Below are 21,696 nucleotides of genomic sequence, written 5' to 3'. Positions count from 1 at the left end.
TGGCTAACAGACATAAATGTCCGCTGACTCTCTTTCTCTCCGCTGAGCCCTTTGCTCACTTTCCGCCAATGTTGTTTACTGCTTCTTAACCTGTAGATCTGCTTAAGCGGCCAAAGAAATGAGCACAGAGCAGGAAGGCTGTAGACACTCTGGCTTAATAAGGTTAGATAATGCGTAACAGTCTTTGCTGTTTGTGTGTGGCAATGTGTGTGAGTCATCAACACAGAGAGAGAGAGCAGGAGAAGTCAGTTTACTGGGAATAACAGGAACCAATCAATGCGATTACAAAGGGCATTGTCTGCTGCTGAATTGATTTTGATTTCTTCGTCTTCCTGCTGAACAGAAATAACCTCCTGGTGGATGTTATCAGATAGCCTCAGACCCTCTCTTGATTTAATCAAAAAACTGTTTAAATAATAAAACTGAAATTAAAAGAAAATTGTCTACATCAGTCTTACCTTGTGTCTGGATAGAGATAAGATTGGATGCACTGCAGGGTAGCGATGTAAATCAGTGTAATACAGTACTGCTATGAGTTATAAATAAAACCTTGAAATCTTGTTCTTCGGGACATACACTCACTGGCCACTTTGTTAGGTACACCTTGATGATACCGTGTTGGACGTCCTGTTGTCTTCAGAACTACCTTAACACTTTTTTTTCATTCTTCTATTGTCCAGTTTTGGTCCATGTGAACTGAAGGTAGCACCTGGTCTTCTGCTGCTGTAGTTCATCTCCTTCAAGTTGTGCATTCACAGATGTTCGATTCAATTTAACAACAACAGTCACCTCAAGGCGCTTTATACTGGAAGGTAGACCCTACAATAATACATACAGAGAACAACCCAACAATCATATGACCCCCTATGAGCAAGCACTTTGGCGACAGTGGGAAGGAAAAACTCCCTTTTAACAGGAAGAAACCTCCAGAAGAACCAGGCTCAGGGAGGGGCGGGGCCATCTGCTGTGACCGGTTGGGGTGAGAGAAGGAAGACAGGGTAAAAGACAAAGTTCTTCTGCATACTTTGGTTGTAACAAGTAGTTATTTGAGTTACTGTTGCTTTCCTATTTGCTATTCTGTGATGCCAACGAGGCATTTTCACCCAGAAAACTTTTAACTCACCGGATATTTTTTTCCTTTTTGGACCATTGTTCTTAAATCCTAGAGACGGTTGTGGGGAAATCACAGAAGATCAGAAGATATCAAAACACTTAGTCCTGTGTGTCTGCCACATTCAAAATCACTTTAATCACTTTCCTTCCATATTCTGATGCTCAGTTTGAATTTCAGTATGTTGTCTTGATCATCTCTAACAGCCTAAATGCACCGAGTTGCTGCCACGTGATTGGCTGTTAGCCCACCTGACGCTAATGGTCGATTATGTGTCCTTTTTTGCTGAATAACAGCCTGCAGTGTCTTAGCAGTTGTCTCCTGAGCAATCCCAGCCCATGCTGCCGTTGCGTTGGAAGACAAAATCAAATCAAATCTTCATATATCCTTCTTTCTTCATGATTCCTTCAAACTTTGATGAGATTCTCAGTTCCAGAAACATTGAATAATCCCCACAGCTTAATACTCCCGCCACAGTGTTTCATTGTGGGGACAGTGTTCTTCTGATTGTTCTTTCTCCAAACATAAACAGTTTCATCTCATCTGACGAAAGGGCATGCTTCCAGTATGAATACCCTTTCTCCAGGTTGTCCTTAGCACACTTTAGTCTGGCTTGAAGGCATTTCTCTCGGTCTGTGTCTTCTTTGAGACTCCAATTCTTGACTTGACTAAGTCGTTCACGAGTGTATTAACAGTTGTCATTAGACACGTCTCTCGCTAGTTTTCTTTCCAGTCTTTGAAATCTTTTGCTCCCTCTGCCAGGCTTCTTCTATACTGTGTGGCTCTCTTTGAATTTCTTGATGATATTTCTCACTCCACGTCTTGATGCATGGAAATGCTGTGATAACTTTGTGTGTCTATCTCCTGCTTTCTGGGCATCACCAATTCTTTTATTAAGCCTAAACTGTTTTTTATTTTGGTGCTTTCTTATCTTACAGCTCAAACCTTTCCTGAAGTTTTGGGTGTTTTTCTGAAATGATTCTGATATTTGTGCAAAAAGAAATCATTTATGCTTTCTAAAGAAAACTCGAATGCTTAGAAATACTGTGTTGAAAGTCCCTTGTTCTCTTAAAACAGCAGTTGGGAAAATTTGGTGGGGGGGGGGGGGGGTCTAATAATTTTGTCCTCATCTGTACCTAATAAAGTGGCTAGTTTGCTATCTTCCATATAAACAAAAACAACAAGCCACCACAGGTACTTTTTTTAGGATGAATTCCAGTAACTCAAAACTAAATACAACCTTGTTTAAAGGCTTGCCAGTGTGCAGCTGAAAAAGAGGAGTCCCCTCCCCAGACATCTCTCCCGCCCCTTCCCAGAATCTGAACTTTTTGTCCCGCTTCTAATGTTTTCATTAGGAAAGTGAGCTCAACCAAGTCAGGGAGGGAAGGATTAGAAAGCAAAGGACCAAACACGGGGCAGAGAGGGAGAAGGGAAGAGCTTTATGGAAGCAGAAATCTTTGGGTTTTTATCCTAATTTTGAGTTAAAAGAGATTTCGGGGCTCTCACTTCTTTGTTTCTTTTCTCTCACACTCCTCACTCTTTGCCACCAGCTGCCCGCCAGGTTTCTGTCTTCATCATGAGCTGCCCCTCCGGCTCCTCGATTGGACTCCTCCTCCTCCTGATTGGCTATGCCGCAGCAGGTAAGTGCGGTGTGTATCGTGGTGGAGGTGGGGGTCACAGGTCAAACAGGAAGAGTCAGAGAACACAGAACAGAGATCAGCGTTTTGATTTGCTAAAACTGATTTATGGATCAGCTTAGTGGAGATACATCCGATCATCTCCATCCTACTACATGTTTGTAGCACAGTGCAATAGACTTTAGAGGTTTACAGATGTGTGTGCGTCTGTGTGTGTGTGTTTGTGTGTGCGTGCTCACATGAGCGCCAAACTGACATCATGCATGTTTGAGTGTGTTCGGGATTTTGCCAGCACATCTGTTACTAATTTAACTGCAGCTCTGGCTACACTTGAGCGAATACGTTGCGAGTATTTCTCAAACGATCACTTCATGTATCGTGTTCATCTGCCGCTTCAAACCAGCATTTCTGAGCTCTGCGTGTTCCAGTGTCACCGAAATCTAATGGAAATTCAGAAATATGTGGGACAATCCCTCAGAGCCAAATCTGTGTGTGACAGCCTCAGAGTGTGAATTACACTGACTTCATACTACAAGAATGGCCAACTGCAGGAAGCAAACAGAGTGAACACACACAAACACACAGACCACAGTTGATGTCATCTAAAAACTTCGTTTTTATTTCACACACTAAGTATGAAAAGATAATTGGGTCATACAATAGTTATATTAAAAAGAAAAGATGTAAATGCTACAAAAAGAAAAAGTAGTGAAAACAGTTGAACTGTCACAGAGCAAGAGGCAAAAGCAGTGGACGTGACAGTTGACTTGTACGCACAGAAACCAGATGGCTTTTCTGATGAACTTAACACGCTGAAAATAGTTCAAGTTCGTTTGTTTTTACATGAAAGAATGGAAGTGTCAGTGAAAAGTGAAGTCAAGTGCAATCAGCTGATTATATTCAAGCAAAGCACGGCTAGTGCTGTCTTTAGTTATTTCACAGTCAGCTGAAAGTAGCATTCAGCTGACTGATGTGTCAACTAAACTGGAGTCACTGCATGCCACCGAACCATCCATCCATCATCCATCCATCAAGCCAACCATCCATCCATCCATCTAGCAGCCATCCTTCTATCCATCATCCATGCATCAGCCATCCATCCATCCATCCATTCATCCATCCATCCATCCATCCATCCATCCATCCATCATCCATCCATCAAGCCAACCATCCATCCATCCATCTAGCAGCCATCCTTCTATCCATCATCCATGCATCAGCCATCCATCCATCCATTCATCCATCCATCCAGCAGCCATCCATGCATCAAGCCAACCATCCATCCATCAAGCCAACCATCCATCCATCCATCCATCCATCCATCCATCCATCCATCCATCCATCCAGCAGCCATCCATCCATCCATCCATCCATCCATCCATCCATCCATCCATCCATCCATCCATCCATCCAGCAGCCATCCATCCATCAAGCCAACCATCCATCCATCCATCCATCTAGCAGCCATCCTTCTATCCATCATCCATGCATCAGCCATCCATCCATCCATCCATCCAGCAGCCATCCATGCATCAAGCCAACCATCCATCCATCAAGCCAACCATCCATCCATCCATCCAGCAGCCATCCATCCAGCAGCCATCCATCCATCCATCCATCCATCCAGCAGCCATCCATCCATCAAGCCAACCATCCATCCATCCATCCATCCATCCATCCATCTAGCAGCCATCCTTCTATCCATCATCCATGCATCAGCCATCCATCCATCCATCCATCCATCCATCCATCCATCCATCCATCCATCCATCCATCCATCTAGCAGCCATCCTTCTATCCATCATCCATGCATCAGCCATTCATCCATCCATCCATCCATCCATCCATCCATCCATCCATCCATCCATCCATCCACCCATCCATCCATCCATCTAGCAGCCATCCTTCTATCCATCATCCATGCATCAGCCATTCATCCATCCATCCATCCATCCATCCATCCATCCATCCATCCATCCATCCATAGCTTGATTTCAAAGTCAAAGTCAAAGTCAACTTTATTTGTCGATTCTGCCACATGTACAGGACATACAGAGAATAGAAATTGCGTTACTCTCAATCCCTAGATAAATAGCAAATGAACATTTAAATATATTTAAATATAAAAGTGATTAAAAATGCAAGTAAAAATAATTAAAAAGTAAAAATTTAAATAAATACAATTTTACATATAACAAGAAAGCTATACAATATACAATATAATGGGTAAGTGACATTGAGTGTAAACCAGGCAGAGTAGTGCAAATAGGCAAATAGTGCAAATGGAGATTTAGTAATGTACGGTAAGAGATAGTGTAACAACAAAGTCTTATGAGGTAATGGCAGTCCAATGCTCCACAAAGTGACTGGTAACTGGTGCAGGCCAGTGAGTGAGTCAGAGAGTGTGTGTGTTTGTGTGTGTGTGACAGAGTTCAGTGAGACCGTGGAGGAGAGAGGGGAGAGGGGGCAGAATCGGGAGGGAGTTAAGCTTCCTGACAGCCTGATGGATGAAGCTGTCCTTCAGCCTGCTGGTCCTGGCCTGGAGACTCCGCAGTCTCCTCCCCGACGGCAGCAGCTTGAAGAAGCTTTGCATTGGGTGCGTGGGATCAGCCGCTATGCAAAGGGCTTTTTTAGTGAGACGGGTGCTGTAAACCTCTACAGGAAATCTCTGTCCTAATTTATGCAGTAACTGAAATCTTGTATCACCAACCTTCCACACCATTCAAGTCATTGTGGTATGCATCGACCTGGCGTGTAGTTATACTTCTCAGGAGGTTCATGTCAGGTTACATAGAAGGCTGTTAAAATGGGGTTCTGGTTCTGGTGTTAGGTACAAAGTAGATCTGACGCAGAAGTATAATTCACGTGTAAGCAGGGATGACCTCCCGCTTCCCAGCTACCTCCTCCAGCTCTTCCGGTGGGATACCAAGACCAAGCCAGCCGAGAGATGTATTCTCTCCTGCTTCTGCTTCTAGGAGGCTTCCAGGAGGCTGTTTTACTCTGAACCCTTTCCAAGTGTCCAAGCTTCTCACTCTATATCTATTTGAGAGTACCACCACCCCAGGGGAAGTAATTTCATTCCTTCTGTCATTGCCAGAAGCTCGTGACCATGGGTAGAAGTAGAAATATGGGTCCACTGGTAAATCACCAACTGTGCTTTTATGCTCAGCTCTCTCTTTACTACAACAGACCAGTACTGCAGAAGGTTTTAAACTGAAAGGAGAAGGTAAAGTTACCCAACCAAAGTGTCAGTTTGGATGTCAGCAGTGTGGAGTAAGGAGGAAAGGTCTGAAATGTCAGCTGACTTGTAGCTTAAACTTTAAAAGTAATGTGGCTGTCAGTTAAACAGTGAGCTCTGACCTGTATTGACTTTTCAATTTTACACTCAGCTGAACTCCTGCTCTCCTATAGAGAGCCATGCAAAGCATCACATACAAACACGCTCAACACACACACCAGGTAGTTGACCTTTGTCCTCAGCTGCAGCTGTGTTAGATCGTCATATCTGTGTTTGCTTTTCCTGTGGTGTGTTTTCTTGATGTGTGTTTACGTGTGCATGTGCATTTCTTAACCTCTTGGAAGAGCTCTGAAAGAGGAAAAACAGTCTTCAGCGAGATGGCCTGAAAGCACATGCCAACATAAACAGGAACAAATGCCTTCTTGCCGTTTGTTAACACAAGCTGGCGATTTCGCATCCGCCCCTTTTTATTGCATCTGCAAAAAAAGGCAGACTCAGTGGGCGCCACATACATCACAAACTTCAGCATGTAGCTCCCCGTTGCAAGTTTTACTCTAAAAGAGCAGGCTGCGCTGTGTACACGCTGACACTTAGATGAAAGCGCAGTTGTGGTTTGGAGGGATTTCAGCCCCCCTCACTCCCAACCAGATCCCCCTTTCTTCCCCCTGTTGTTTTTGATTTTGAAACCAGCAGCACATTCACTACAACAAAAGATTGTGGTTGTTGTGAGATGCAACAGCGAGAACCGCCACTTTGATAAATTCACATCTGGCTCTTTAGTGTAGATCCAGTGTAGGAAAACTTCATGTCTTTTGCAGACTTTTCATAATTCATCTGTCACTGTCAAATCAAAGCAGCGAGCTTTGCCAAGTCCTCATACACAAGAGTGAGTGCAACAAAACCCCCACTGCGGAGCACACACCGAGGCAGACATCTGCTTAGTCCGCTTGCTGGGAAGCCTGATGAATTTAATGTACCTTCCATCATCCATCGCTCTTTCTTGGCCCGATTCCTGCATGTACTGAACTTGGCACTCGCTGGACACCATAATGGTGCTTGTAAAAATGTTTCCATGAGAGGCTGTGGTAAAATCAGGGCAGCTTGATGTTCAGGTACAGCTGAACAAGGGAGTACAACTCTTTGTGTGTTGGCCACAAAAGAAAAAATGACTAATTGACCCCTAACTACAATACTTAGTTAGGGGTCAGGGTCAGCCAAACACTTCATAAAGATCACTAATTCTCAATAACATGCTGTCAAGCCTTAGCCGTCTACATTCACACCAAGTGTTTCGTTGTTTCTAAATGAGAGTGACTTCACAGCTGCAAGCATTCAGCCAGTGGATGAGACAGTCACTTTACTTTATAAAGAATAAATACTATCAAGGGGAGCTTGGCCTGTCGCCGATAAGAAGACGTTAAAAAAAGAAGCAGAGAGCTGCAAGTGAACGGAAGCGTCCCCCAAATACCCGGGCTTCAAAGAGAAACAGATAATTGGAAACTTAAGTGTGAGAAGGGAAATGCCTGGGACAATGCATGTGGCCCTCTCTGGCCTGCTGAAGCGAATTAACACCAAGCATCACGGCTGTCTCCTCAGCATACTAACTGTGGCCTTCAAGTAGGCCTGATCAATCGGCTGCTGTTTAACTAAAGAGTCACATAATTCAAGAAAATATAAACTGTTAAAAGGAGCATTGCATTTGGAAACGAGCAGATAAGCAACATAAGCTAAAAGCACATTTCCTCTGGTTAGTTTTCAGCTCTACATTAAAGATGTACATCAGATGGCAAAGACTTGTTTCTTTATAAGGACATGTAACAATAATATAAACTTTGATATTTGTTTTCTTTGCAAGATAAAGTCAATCTGCACAGAAACCTTTTCAGTTTTAAAGACAAACTAAACCCAACGTGTAATTCTTGAGCTTGTTTACATGGAGTACCGTTGTGTTTGCATGGCCAAACGCTGCACGCATTTAACATATAGATTTAAAAGACACATTCAAGGGGCTTAGGGACACAGCACCCATCAATAACTTAAAATCGCATTTAAAGTACACATGGTATCTTACTGGATTCACATGTTTGCAGGCAATCTGAAGGTTTTATCTGCAGGCTGATTATTTAACCTTCAGAATAATTCATTTATATTTGAAATATATTAATATTCTCTATAATATGAATGTTAACGGCACAGAGACAACACAAAAAATTAAAAACGAAAGGTTTCACATAGTTTTAGGAGTACTTGGCGTAGGGTTTAAGTCCTGTTTGTCTTCAGCTTGGCTAGAAAGAATTATTATCGTTTGTTACGCTGTATGTCTATGATATATAAGGACTTCAGTTCTAATTGGTCACCATGTTTTTAAGTGTTTAGTCAAACAAAACTCTGTTGACTTTCGTGACTGTAGATGCATATACATTCATATGGTACGATCATTGTAGTAAGAAAACTTCAAACTACAGTCAATTGTTTAGCTTAGCTTGACAGAAATAGTGGAAAACATAAGAAATAATTAAACTGGCTTTGTCTGAAGGTAACAAAATCAGCCACAAGCTCCTCTAAAACCTCTCAGACAGAGCAGGAAATACATTTTCATCCTCAAACACTCAGTGAGACAAATGTAGAGATGATGATAGATGCAAGCTAGCTAGCACAGACGCCAGTTTGGGAGTGTTTTTTGTCCTTAGACTAATTCACCTCACCATGAACTCTTCTTCTTCTCATATTTACCTCCAGTCTTGTTGTCTTTTAACTCCTCTTCTCTCTCGGTTTTTGAAACAGTTTGACAAAGCCCCGAGCTGCCACTCAAGCTAACAAATCCAGAGCCTTTTTGGTGGCATGGATGGAAGAAATATTAGTGGGTAGCCACAAAATTTTGCTTCACCACGAGTCAGTAATACATGAGAATGTGATAATGAAGTCCTGACCACAAGTTAATAAGGCACTGTGGCAACATCTTAGTAATGCATGGCCACAAGATACGAACTCTGTTTACCCACCCGTCAAGTACGGCTATTATCTCATAAAGCAGGAACGAACTGGATTTAATTGGATTTTGTTTTATTTCTGAATGATTATCAAGACCCATCAAGATTTTCATCAGACTGTTAACATTTCCCATGATGTGGTAAACTCCACACGGTTTGCCAACAAAGGGTTTTAGGTTGCCAAATATTGTGTATAAAAAACACTTTGGACTCATAGATATGAGCAATGTTGACAGGAAGTGCCTTTATTTCTTATTTAGTGGTTACAATGATGTTAGAAACAAGAGGCAAGAGTTTGTACATTATTCTTCGTAAAGCTACAGTATGTTGGCAAGAATATTCAGTTTGAACCACACCCATGTGGTTATTATTTGAGGCTTGCTCTATTTTTTAAATGTATTCATGCTTTGGGGGGATAACAGCCCTATTAAGCCCAGAGTTGTAGGTAAATGGCAGATTTCACATCTTATGGCTATGCACTGCTAAGACACTGCCATGTTTAAATGATGTGCTTCCCGTGCATAATTAAACTGTGACCAGCAGCTGCATGTCCCGTAAAAACATGCCTGCTTTTGCATTATCTTTGCATGCAGTTGCATTGTTCTAATTTACCTCCAATCCTGCGTGAACACAGTGAGCCTAGGATTACACAACTCTGAGCTGATATAAAACAGATGAGTGATCCGTCTTTTAGTTCAGCTCTCCTAATCAGCTGGCTAGTTCCTGTAGTGTGTGACTAAAGTTTTGTTTCTCGTCTCTCATACGGTGTTAAAAACAGCATATTATTAAGTACCTTTCATGATTCATTATTATATCTTGTTTGCTTATACTGTGCATCTGTAACACTGAGTATACATCTAATGTGTTTTCAGGTCCTGAGCCCCACCTTCTGCCTCAAGCAGTGCGTTCAAGCGCCTGTCAGGAGCACACGAATCTTCACCACCGCCTGGATGTAGTGGAGAAGGTGTAGTTTCTAATCTAACCTCACATTTAGGCCTCAGTGGTTTGAAACCATCAGGGTTTGGAAGTCCCTCCCTCCTTGGTTTTGACAGAATGAATGCCCAATATTCCTCAACATTTCCTTTTTCATAACATTATTAATACACTAGTGATCTACTCCAGATCTCTACATCATCTCATCCAGCAAACCCCAGTCCTACTCAGACCTTACCTTGCGTTACCAGCTGTTTTGGGAAACTGTTTTATTCATTCAGATTCATCAGTGATGATTCTATTATTCATACTACAACTTATTAATGTATTATTTACTTGTCAACCACGCATGTCTCACGCTTCCTGCAGCAAGTGGAGGACACAGTTGAAAAGTTGGAGGTTGAGCTGGCTGCTCTTCTGGATGCCATTGAGGCCCCAAAGTGGCGCCACCTGATGGACAATGTGGGAAAGACGGCTGTGGACATCCTTGAAGATCCAGTAGAGAGAAGCCAGTCCTGAGCCAAGCAGACATCCATATAGGGTGGACTTTGAATTTTCTTGTTAAAGAGAAACTGTCTATGCATTTATTCTATATTTTCCCATATGAAGTTTGTATCATACAAAAAAAAGAAAAAAAAAGAGGAATTGTTTTGAACAAAGCCAAGCCTCTGCATTATGTATACTTACAAATCCTGTGACAGCCTTGTCTCTATTCTAGTCAGTCCTAGATTCCTCTTCACTGTACGCTGCTATTTAGAGATCAGTTCACCAGGGACGCCTCTGTTCACCCAGTACATGCCCCTGCTCTTCACTGCCCCCTACTGTCTGCAAACAAACTTTGCCATTAAAGCTGCATTTGGGTAAAAATGACACACACGCCAAATTATTGGAAGGAGATTTATTTTCATTATCAAAGCGATTGAAGCAGCATGTTTTCTGAACACACGGAGCAGTTTCCGTTTCAGCAACAAGGCCTTTTACTGATTCCCTGTAAAAATCCTGCAGCACAAGAACATTATGCAAAGTAGGATCATAAGGGAGGAAACAAGTGGCATGGATCACATTTTTCTTCTTGATTTCTTTTCTCGACGGGGCACTGAGTTTCAAACTGTAACCACAGACTTAAGACACCTACAGAATCTCAAAAGAGTCGGTGAGAAAATGGTTGAGACATGCTGCTGCTGGTCAAACTATATAGCATGATGGCTTGTTTTAAAACACAGAACATTAATACATGAAGAAATATGTCGGGAGGGTTTGCACGCACGATCCAAGTAGGAATGATCACTGATATCAAGGAACGAAAGCCTAGATTAGTTTGGTGTAACTTTGAGAAAAGTTACGCCTAAATTAACTGTTAAAATCAAATATTTTCCATTTACATAATTAACACATTGTTCCACACACTCCTCAGGCCTACGGTGAGTCTGATGCTGTGCCGACAGAGTCTGAGAAATAACCACAAATGGAGACAATCAGTTGTTTTTTGTTTTTTTTTTCTTTTTCTTTTTTAATGCAGCAATTTCTGTATTGAGGTGAAGTGAAAACATGCCCCAGTTTCAAATCTTCATCTTCTGCTGCAGAGACAACAATGCAACACTTAATCCACAACAGACACACAGCTGCTGACCTCATTCCACTCACCATGAGGGTACGAGCCTGTATACTTGGAACAAAGCATTAAGACAACCTACAGGATGTCAAAAAGGTACTGCATATCATCTAAAATATCATGCCGTCCATGTAACACTGGGATTATACAATTTGTACAGCTTAAAGTAAACAGTCACGCAGGCCGGTTATACTCTGATTTTGGACTGTGTCGATAATCAGGTGAGCGTCGAGGTATGCTATTACCAAAAGCTTGTGCATGCACAAATCAGCCGGTAGGGCTCAAGCTCCAGGCTTTGGCAAAAAACAGGCTTATACTGTAAAGGTACATGCAAAAATAAAAGCACAGGGCTCAAGACTATTCAATTTCTCACATGTTTTGGCAGACTTGGAAGATAACATTTCATGTCTCTTTAAGAAAGCTTCTTAATCTAATCATAATGTAGTGTTTTAAAGAAACAGCTTACTTTTGGGAAACACACCTATTTGCTTTCCCTTTGGGAACAAGGTCAAAGCATCTGTCACGTTTGAGCGTCAACTGTACAGCTAGAGCTGGGGAACTGTTAGCCTAGCTTAACAGTGGAAGTTACGTCATTTTATCAACTTCCTACTTGTCTGAGTTTTATTGGAGGTTTAAAAATTCAACAAGCGCTTAATAATAGATCCATTTTATTAAAAAAAAAAAAAAAACTTTATCAAGCAGTCAGCCTGCGTTTTGAAAGTATCAGCTATTAGGTTAGCTTAAAATTAGCTATGGTGACTACACAGCAGCCATTTTGACATAAAATGCTAAATAAACATAGGTCAACTTATCACATTAATTAAAGCTTTTCAAAGTTAAAATAACAGAACGTTCATTAATGTCATTTGTAGAACATGTTTACCTGGTATTTCATATTAAAAAGGCTGGTGTGAAGAAGCTGTAATCACAAGTCTCCGTATCCTAGCGTCGAATGTTAGCAAGCTAGCTAAGAGCTAACATGTCATAAGCCAAATATGATACTGTCTTTTGTCTCTTTTGATAGAGGTTAATGCTATGTTCACATCATATCAGAGTTACTGTGAACACTGTAAATATTTTTCAACCCTGCATGTGCGAAACTGCATGTGAGTAAAACGACTCAGCTCCTAGAAAAAATATTCATTGTGAGCTAGGCTAACACATCGATCTGTCATATGAGACTAATAGTGAAGAAGCCCACACCTGAATTAATAAGCTATGTATTATTACAGTAGACTATACGGAGCTCTGTGTGCTTTATATTTCATGTTAGATTGATATTCAAGTTTCCATTTGAAACATGTCAACTGGTAACACTTTACTATCAAGTGACATTACTTGAATAAAATGTATCAGAGTTTGGCTTTTTTTCATAATTATGTTAGAACAATCTGTTACTAGGCAACTCTCACATTATAACACTGAAAGAACATTAACACAGAATTTATCAAGTTCTTATTTGTAGCTTTAAAAACAGAAAGACGTTACAAAGCTAGAGCTGCCCTGCCAGCAAAATCCCAACTCTTGCCTGTCACATGACCATCAGCCCGAAATCAAACCATTGGTGGTTCAGCAGCCCAGTTAGTGGTGTAGCTACATGTTGAACGTTTTATCCATCCTTTAAGGACCACTCATTCACTACATCTAGCTGTTTAACCAGCAGAGCACATTAACACTACATTAATATTTATATAAGAATTAATCACACAAGACAAATGTTAACTTCTAAGCTTTTACAGGTTTTGGTAAGGTGTTTTGCCCTGTGGCTACTCTTTATGTTAAGCTAGGCTAATCACTACCTGACTCTAGCTCTTTATTTAAAACAAAGACATGAGTATCGATCTTCCCCGGAAAGCCACTGGGCCTAAATTAATCCCCCTGTTGGCCACAAGAACAAATTTTTTTTAAAATACAAAAGCTTCAGTCATCAAGTTGGTTAATAGCTGGGCATTAACTGTTTCTGTTGGCTGTTTAGGCAAAAGTAAATAAAGAGTGAAGCAAATATTGTAGCTAATACTGTTTTACCTGTTCATGTGATATTTCACTCATGTCCTCTAATTACACTGTGGAGGCTAGACCATTCGTTGACCGAGCAGAGTGGGAGTGCAGAGATGCACTTAGGCCAACACTGTTCTGTCTGCACCTCACAATTAACATTACAGCAGGCAATGGCACAAAATTAACTGAGTGCAACATTAAATTGTGGCTCCAACCCCCAAAGGTCAGTCAAAGCTGCCGGGGTAAACAGCTTTACTGGTGGAAATGCTGCATCAAGACAGCAAACAGGTGTATTTCCCAAGATGCATTACCTGAAATAGACAGTTTGCACATCATCACGTTATGATTGTATAAATTACGATGTCTTCACTTGCAGAAATAACTGACTTTATGTTATCAGAGGGATAAAGAGACATACATTCACACACACAAAGTTCCTTAGAAATGGTTGCAAATGGTAGAAAAGCTTTGGCATATATTGCCTACAAGTTGTGCCTGCACACTTGGAAAGAAGAGCGGGATGAAGTGGTGTGAAGCTTCACACAGCTCTTCCTTAAGTTTACACGTCGAGTTAGCAGTCCCACATAAAACTGTGGTCAGTTTAATTACCTACACTGTATGCTATTTACACGGTTTTTCAATTTGTTAGGCCTTCAGGTTTTTAAGGTGGTCTTTTGCTACATATTCTCAGACTGAGATTAACGGCGCCACCCTAAAATGTACCACTCTCACTACGACAATCAAAGAGTAGCTCATCTGTGCAGTTTGATGTACCGACAGGGCACAGCTACCCCAAACCAACCTCTACAGGGAGATGATCTTTATCCTAAACTAAGCACTTAACAAGATGATGAAGTCTAGTAAAGCAAACAGAGCTTTCTTATAGATGTGTAAAGGATGCCATTGTTGGCAGTGAGCTGAGTTTCAGAACCCTCTTTGGGTCAGAGCTTGGTGCAGGGCTAAAATACTAAATCTTCGTAAGCATTTTGGACACAGTGACAAGCACAACTTTTCATTCTGATTGCTGGACTGATTTTAACTTCAGTACCTTCTCCTCCTAAAAAGGCCTGAAGGGGAAAAAAGAAAAAACAGCTAGCTGGTTAAGACTTAAAAGAGGAAAATCTGCCCTATAACGCATCCATGGCTACGGTGTGATTAACAAATACCGATCATCATCGACAGGCACAACTTTAAACAGGTTTACAACATGAAACCAGTCATACTGTCTTTGCTGACTGCAGACAGCCATCAACACTTACTGGAAATGTATCACAGGAAGGTGTTGCAACAAGAGGAAGGCGCTCCAGGAGGAAAAAAATGTTCCAAATTAGGGCACACATCACATGAAAGGGGGGGAAGAGTGAACTGAAGACACAGGCAATAAAATAAACCGAGTGCCTTCGTGTGATGAATAATTCAGTCGTCCCCCATCGGATCTGGAACAGGGATAATAAAGGGAGGCACCTCCACCAAAACCACTAACCTTATTCAAAAAGCCGTAGACTGCTATTGCTCGGGATGTCATCATGCTCGTGTGGCTCTCTGCTTATGGAACGACACCTCCTAGTAAGTGATACCTTATTATTTTGTCATGCTATACTGTAACATTGCATAGAAGTTGGAGCTTACTCTAGGGCGGTAGGTACAATAGGCAGGGACTCTCTGGGATTCCGCTTCATTCATGCCTTACCAAAAAGATGCTATGGGGGGCGGGGGGTGTAAATGAGGGGAACCGTTATGGGAGCTGCTGCTGTGCGCCAAGTTGCCCCGCTGTCATTTTTCTCTGCTGTAGGCTACGACATGAGAGAGAGGTGAGAAGGTATCTGTTGGCATGGCACAAACACCGCAGCCGCCAGAGAGAGCTGCCATCGTCACTGTGAGGCGATGTGGCGCTAGCAGCTGCCGGGGGAGGAACACACTGAGCCGCACATGCTCAGTTTGGAGGCAGACTCGGGAGCCTGCTCGGGATCAGCTTCCGGTCCTGGTTCTGGCTCGTTCGCGTCCTCATCGGCGGCTCCGCTTTCTGCCTCTCCGTCCCCGTCGCCGCTAGCGTCATAATTCCCGGCCTCTGACTGACCCTCCTCCTGACGCTTTTTCAACCTGAGGAACACAGTGACTCATGAATATGTGTGCATGTTTGCCAGGTGCACTTCTTTTCGTTCTTCTCCTTCCCTTCACTCTCCAATCGCCTGCTACAGGTGGCTGCCTCTAACCTGGACGTCTCTTCCTGTTCTAAGGTAGTTCTTCCTCGCCGCAGTCACCAAGTACCTGCTCAGAGGGGATACATCTTATAGTTTGAGTCTGTCTTTAATATTATTATCTCACTACACAAACCCATTCAAGATAAACTAACTGTGAACTGGCTCTATATAAATAAAACTAAATCACCACATTTATGATGGCAGCCGAGATATGCCCCCATGTTGTGTAATTAAATTATTTTTCCAAACTTTTGAGCTATAAAATCCTCAGAAAAATAGTCAAGAGGCCTTTAGACTTTACTATATAATGCACATCACTGCACATAATTCTAGACATTATGCCCTCTATTATAAATAGAAGTAACATGCCATTAATCAGACCAATAGGATATAATAAGACATTTGCCACAGAGGAGGACTGCAGTAACATTGCAGCGGCAGGACCTGGTCAATAATAAATGAGGCAATAATTTAGAGCAGCACTGAACCAATGTTGCTCACTTTACATACAAAGATACATTCTATGATAAATGGACTCTAAAGTAGTCATTTATGTTGTGCAGTGTGTATTCTGCAGATGTAAAGAAAACATTAGATGCATTAAATTTAGCTACACTCTTAAAAAGCCTCCTGTCATGTCTGATTTACATAACCGAGCCATTTCATTACAGAAGCTTGGCTGTCGTAAAGGTCTGGAGTAATATGTAATGCTTTTCTTCCTATACCAGTAACTCTACACTGCATGCTCTTGGAGGATTAAATTAGCATTTGCTGTACCTGTTCACATATGGCGGCCCTTAACTTGTTCCCACTGCAATCTTACGAGCATTTCCAGTGCCAGCCCCACATTCACCAAAGCAGTCGTGGTATAAGGTGACAGTTTTTTTTAAACTCATCATTATGACTGCAAACCTTTGAAGTGCAGATTTATTTTTATAGATCTGACTATCATCATGAATTGTTATTGTGCCGCCTTAGTTTTGAAAGTGCGTGTGGACACGTAGGGGGGAAAATACACTGATATCGCTGCAGCAACGTCTGACAGCAGGAGAAACTGGAGCAGTCAAAACAATCAGACGGGTCTTAAACAAACCTCCAGATTAGTCAAACAATCAGTATGCACAGTCAGAAATGTTTGATTGTGTGCTGTATCTGCAACGTAACAAACACAACAGAGGGGAAAAAGGTGGAAAAAATAAATGAAGTCGCCCATACAGAAAAGAAATGTAGTAAATATTTATGTATAATGTGACTCATACAAGGTACATTCCTTATACTATCGTATGAAAGTGGCATCCTCAGCATTTTGATCATACAAGACATTACACTTGATCCATATTGTTGTTGTTATTGATATATTTGGGAGGTTTTTATGGGTTTTAATATCGAGCTAATTGTTTACCTATCAATCTAACCTTATTTTCTTCCTTGTTTGCTTATGGACAGCTCTCTTAAGATCCTGCCAAAGCATTTTAGTTGGTTTGAGGTCTGGGCCATAGTAACACCTTGATTCCTTTCTTTTTTAGCCATTCTGTTGTAAATTTGATGATGCACTTAGCACCGTTGTCATGTTGCATGACCCAGTTTCTGCCACGCTTTAGCTGACACGATGGTCTCATTTGACTCTAGAATACTTTGTTTTACAGAGCAGATCATGGACTGTGAGGTATCCAGGTCCCATGGTTGCAAAAAAACTCCAAAAACCAAACTCAAATCAACACCCCTCCACCTCCGTGCTTGGCCGTTATTATAAGGAGTTTGAGCTGATGAGCTGGTTTGGGTTAGGCCAAACATGGCACTATCCATTACAGCCAAACATCTCCATTTTAGTCTTCTATGTTTAAAAGACATGATTACAGAAGTGTTGTAGTGTGTTCAGATGTAACTTTCCAAAGCAAACCTTTGCATCCAGTGAAATGAAGCTTTTTCCTGGCAACCCTTTTTAACAAACCATCCCTGCTCCCTCGTTTTCTAATCGTACTGTCATGAAATGTAACATTTAACACTCTAACTGTTGCCTGTACAGTCTGAGATGCAGGTGTTTTGCAGTTTCGCTGAGCATTGCATGGAAGACTCCTTGAACGATTGTGGCATTGTCACATACGTGAATGCTCCACACCTAAAGACAGGCGTCCATACTTGCTGATGCCTAATTAATCAAGTGCAGCAGCTACTTATACTCTTAATTCCTATGGAAGCAGTAAGGGTGTACAGTGGTCCCTCGCTATAACGCGGTTAATCTTCCGCGGCCTCGCTCTTTTGTACATTTTTTTTGGTGCAATTTTGCATGCTTTTTTTTTTTTTAAACAGCACATTGTGTTCTGCGTCCTGATTGGCTGTAGACCATTGTCAATCAATCTCGTGCCGTATCTCCTGTACAGTACAGAATGCGTTCAGCCTGTCAAATACATAAATCTTCTGTTGCTAGCAGTGTGACTGTGAAGTGCTGTACTGTAAGTTTTCTCCCCAACAAACACAACAATGCCGACGAAACGCTTTGCACCGTCAGAGTCACCTGCGGTAGCACCCAAAAGGTCAAGGAAGATGCTAACCATTGCACAAAAAGTTGGACTTGCGGACATGTTAAAGGAAGGTAGAAGTTACCGTCTGAGTTACCCGTCTGAGAAAAGTGTATAAAGTGTGTAGTGAGTGAAAAAAATAAAGCTTTCACCTATCACAGGTTTTTTTTTTTTTAACTTAACTCCAGCGATAAACGAGGGAACAATGTACTGAGCTTTTTATAGGACTGCAAAGAGTCCTTTGGAACTTTTTTCACACGACTGTTTATTTTCACAAGTCAGACATTGTGTAAGACTCTACTTTTTGTCCGTTTCTTACATGAATCTTATGAAATGAGCATGCAAAAACATCTGCATGGGGAAAAATGTAAAAGGAGACACTTTCATGATTAAACAGTAAAGGCGTTTAAGTTTGATATAATATCTACAAGCACAGGCTGTGAGAAATTTGTATTTTTTTGCATTCCCCCCCAGATGTTTCTCAGCACCAGTAGCACCTTGAAAAACAAGAACCTTAACATATTTGAAACTATGTATTATTACAGGACTGAATGCTAGCATACTGGTTAATGCCGACACTTTACAGCAGGAAGACAGCACCTGCTTTGGTCCTCCTGATCAACTGAGCCTCTTATATGTTCTCCCTGTGCCTGCATTGGTTCCTGATTGACATGATTGTGACATAACTGTTAAGCTGACTGTTGATTCTAGCAAGGGAAACAAGGACAAGGACGAAGATGCTTTGTTACCTTAAACTGCTATATCATTTTAAAGTCTCAATTTGTCTTTTGTGCATGGATTTTATGCAATTTAATAAAAGAAACAGTAAAATGTGCCAACCTCTTGTCTCAGGGGTTTATGGGCAAAATATCTAGTTTTAACTGTAATTAAAGTGTCACTAATTTAGCTAAATTACTGCCGTTGGTTTTCTAAATATATGATTGCTGCCCCCCAAAAATAAGAGGTTGCGAGATAGCTTTAAGATCAAAGACAAATGAACCCCTATGTTGCCTCACAATCTAAGAAAAGAAACATGAAAGAAGATTAAATTTAGCTCCAGCTGAGGATATCAATCCGATTGTTTAAAGGGCAAACAAGGCAAGTGGCAGGAATGTTTCTGTCCTTTGCATTCGTTCTAAAAGGATGACACTAATGGTAGCTAATTTCATTCTGGCTGCGTTGAATAAAAAAAAGAAACCTCTGCTTTTAGCCCGTGTTATAGACGGTCTGCTGCTCTTCTGTTCTCTTACTTCTCTCGGTTGAAGATCATGAACTCTTGCTGCACCACTTCAAGGCACTCCTGTAGATAGTCGTTCTCCTGCAGGCAGATGACAGACAAAGCACACTCATCGTCACCTTACACATCGACCTCATCATCATCAGCATCATCAAGAACCGCAGATTAAAAAAAACACAAAACAAAACTTGACGTCAACTTCAATCTGTCAAGTGCGTGACCTCCCAGGGATATTCATCCTTCCCCCTCGTTGCTCTTTTAAACAAGTCATGAATTGTTTGTGAGCTCTCCTCAAATTGGATGTTTGGCCCAAGATGAAAATAGAAGCTCATATTTCCAAAAGCACTTGGGGCCATGACAACGGCACCGAAGGCTTCATAATTTAATAATCTCAGTAATAACGCAGTATGAGTACACGCAAGCGGGCACACACGCATGTATGTGCTCCACACACAGCGCCTCACAACCCTATTGTTAGAGGTGCACGCTCTTTGCACATGTTCATCAGCCCTGATAACACGTGACACACGCACACGCGCTGATGTCATGAGGAGCGTCTGATGGGTGCAGGCTGCTTTTCATAAATACAGAGATGACGTCTCCCGTCTGTGGTAAATAATGTCTCAATCAAACATAACACCAAGGCAAAGAAACAGAGACTGCACTGCTGCAGTTACACTGATCCTGCTCACAGCACACACAAATCAGACAGCAGACCTCATCACGCATTAAGGCAAAATGAGGAGGACATTTATATCTTGCATTGCTATTCATCTGCTACCTCAAAATCCTTTTGTTTTGCTGTAGTTGTTCGAACTGAAATTCAAATTGTTAACATTTAAACTGCAATAATTTTTCTTTTTTGGGGATTATTCATTTCATCCTTTAACAGAACAGCCTATTAATTCAATTTTAACTGTACAGTGGAAAATCACAACAACAGCTCTTTATATTGTAAAGTGAGAAATAGAGAGAGAGCTCTAAGGCTACGTTCACGCTGCAGGTCTTAATGCTCAATTCTGATTTTTTGTCTGGTTGTTCACACGACAAATAAAATGTGACAGCAAACACGCTCTAGTGTGAACGGTTCACGGCCCGCATGTGCAAAAGAAGACATGCAACGCACTCTGTTTACGGAAGTAAAAATGGCAGCTACAGAGATTAATTAGAGAAAGAAGGACACTGAGAAAAAAAGAGAGCACGTGCTTTAACAATGGCCGCCATGCTTTCTCGTTTGTCTTCTCCAGACATCAGATATGTCTCGGATTAAACCACACATGAAAGTGACCCAGGTCGGATTTGAAAATATCGGATTTGTGCTGTTCAAACTGTCATAGCATGATCGGATATGGGTCGCATAGGGTCAAAAAAGGTGCATTTGATGCGCTTTCGCCTGCAGTGTGAGCGTAGCCGAACAATCAAGTTAGTACTTGGTGACAGTGGAAAGAAAAAAATCCGTTTTAACAGGAAGAACAGGCTCAGGTAGGGGGACGCAAACTGCCGAGACCGGTGGGGGTTGAGACTCCAAGGATCGACAGCAAGTATTCAACGATATAGAAACTGTACTGTATTGCCTCTGTGAGCATGATTACACAGGTGTCTCGCTTTATCCTTCTACTGTATCACAGAGCTAAGAGCACAGGTAATTCACTACAGCTGAGGAAAAAAAATGCCAGCTGGCTCACTGCCAATCTAAAAATATACAGTGTTGACAGGATGTGACAGAGCGGAGACAAAGGTAAGCCTGAGCTGCATTGTTATCCTGGAATGGCCCGGGCTCTTTATAAAAACTGTACCAATGAGTAATGCAGTGGGTAAAAATAATTTACACGACTCTTCTGGTGTTCCCTTCATAATCTTTCGCTTTTAGCAATGACAGTTAAGTCTGTCTGTAAGTATCTGGGCAATCAAACACATTTTGTAATTTTGTTCAGTGAAGTTAAGACTTTCACCTTTAATTAAAGGGTTATGAAAAAAAAAAGCTTTGGATTAGTTGTTTAGGAATTGCAAGAATTCATATTTAGAGGCTCAAAAGTAAGCAGGTTATTGATGAGATGTTTCGTGCTCGGTTCTCTCATTATTTCATGAGCTGAAGCAGATGAAAGATACGGAGCTGATTCCAAGTGTTGGACTTGGAAGCTACTTGGTAGTTTTTCACTGAAACTCTCTGTAAAAATGGATTGACATAGAAATGAAGGAGCCCATCATCAGGCTGAAAAA

General features: G+C 41.5%; 2 protein-coding genes across 4 annotated transcripts in view; one reads left to right on the top strand and one right to left on the bottom strand.

Annotated features, from left to right (window-relative positions):
- The first annotated feature begins 571 nt into the window (after positions 1 to 571).
- LOC146656040 (placenta-specific protein 9-like) lies at positions 572 to 12,280 on the top strand. 2 transcript variants are annotated; one of them, XM_085428908.1, is made up of 4 exons: positions 572 to 998; positions 2,662 to 2,751; positions 9,849 to 9,940; positions 10,279 to 12,280. In XM_085428908.1, exons 2-4 carry the CDS (start codon positions 2,688 to 2,690, stop codon positions 10,426 to 10,428), a joined length of 306 nt encoding a protein of 101 aa, XP_085285034.1. In that variant the 5' UTR covers positions 572 to 998; positions 2,662 to 2,687; the 3' UTR covers positions 10,429 to 12,280. The 2 variants fall into 2 exon arrangements, with proteins under 2 accessions (XP_085285034.1, XP_085285033.1); XM_085428907.1 differs by lacking the exon at positions 572 to 998 and adding an exon at positions 2,474 to 2,572.
- Positions 12,281 to 12,632: 352 nt separating this feature from the next.
- The window catches only part of stk32c (serine/threonine kinase 32C), a 102,785-nt gene continuing 93,721 nt past the window's right edge, over positions 12,633 to 21,696 (bottom strand). For both annotated transcript variants that reach the window (XM_085428904.1, XM_085428905.1), the window contains 2 exons: positions 19,490 to 19,557; positions 12,633 to 15,619 (listed from right to left, as the gene is read on the bottom strand). In XM_085428904.1, coding sequence (XP_085285030.1) covers positions 15,412 to 15,619; positions 19,490 to 19,557 — 276 coding nt within the window. In that variant the 3' untranslated portion in view covers positions 12,633 to 15,411. The remainder of the gene's footprint in view (positions 15,620 to 19,489; positions 19,558 to 21,696) is intronic.

This window comes from Rhamphochromis longiceps, linkage group LG13, assembly GCF_057381845.1.
Source record: "Rhamphochromis longiceps isolate RC_006_pf linkage group LG13, R_longiceps_female_GT1.1, whole genome shotgun sequence".
Lineage (NCBI taxonomy): Eukaryota > Metazoa > Chordata > Actinopteri > Cichliformes > Cichlidae > Rhamphochromis > Rhamphochromis longiceps.
This window is presented reverse-complemented; position numbering and strand designations above follow the sequence as displayed.

Bases quoted from the DNA above. Each gene is read 5' to 3' on its own strand.
- LOC146656040 (XM_085428908.1), top strand. From the start codon at position 2,688: ATGAGCTGCCCCTCCGGCTCCTCGATTGGACTCCTCCTCCTCCTGATT. The intron at 2,752-9,848 runs GTAAGTGCGGTG...ATGTGTTTTCAG, and splicing joins GATTGGCTATGCCGCAGCAG to GTCCTGAGCCCCACCTTCTG. The intron at 9,941-10,278 runs GTGTAGTTTCTA...CGCTTCCTGCAG, and splicing joins GCCTGGATGTAGTGGAGAAG to CAAGTGGAGGACACAGTTGA.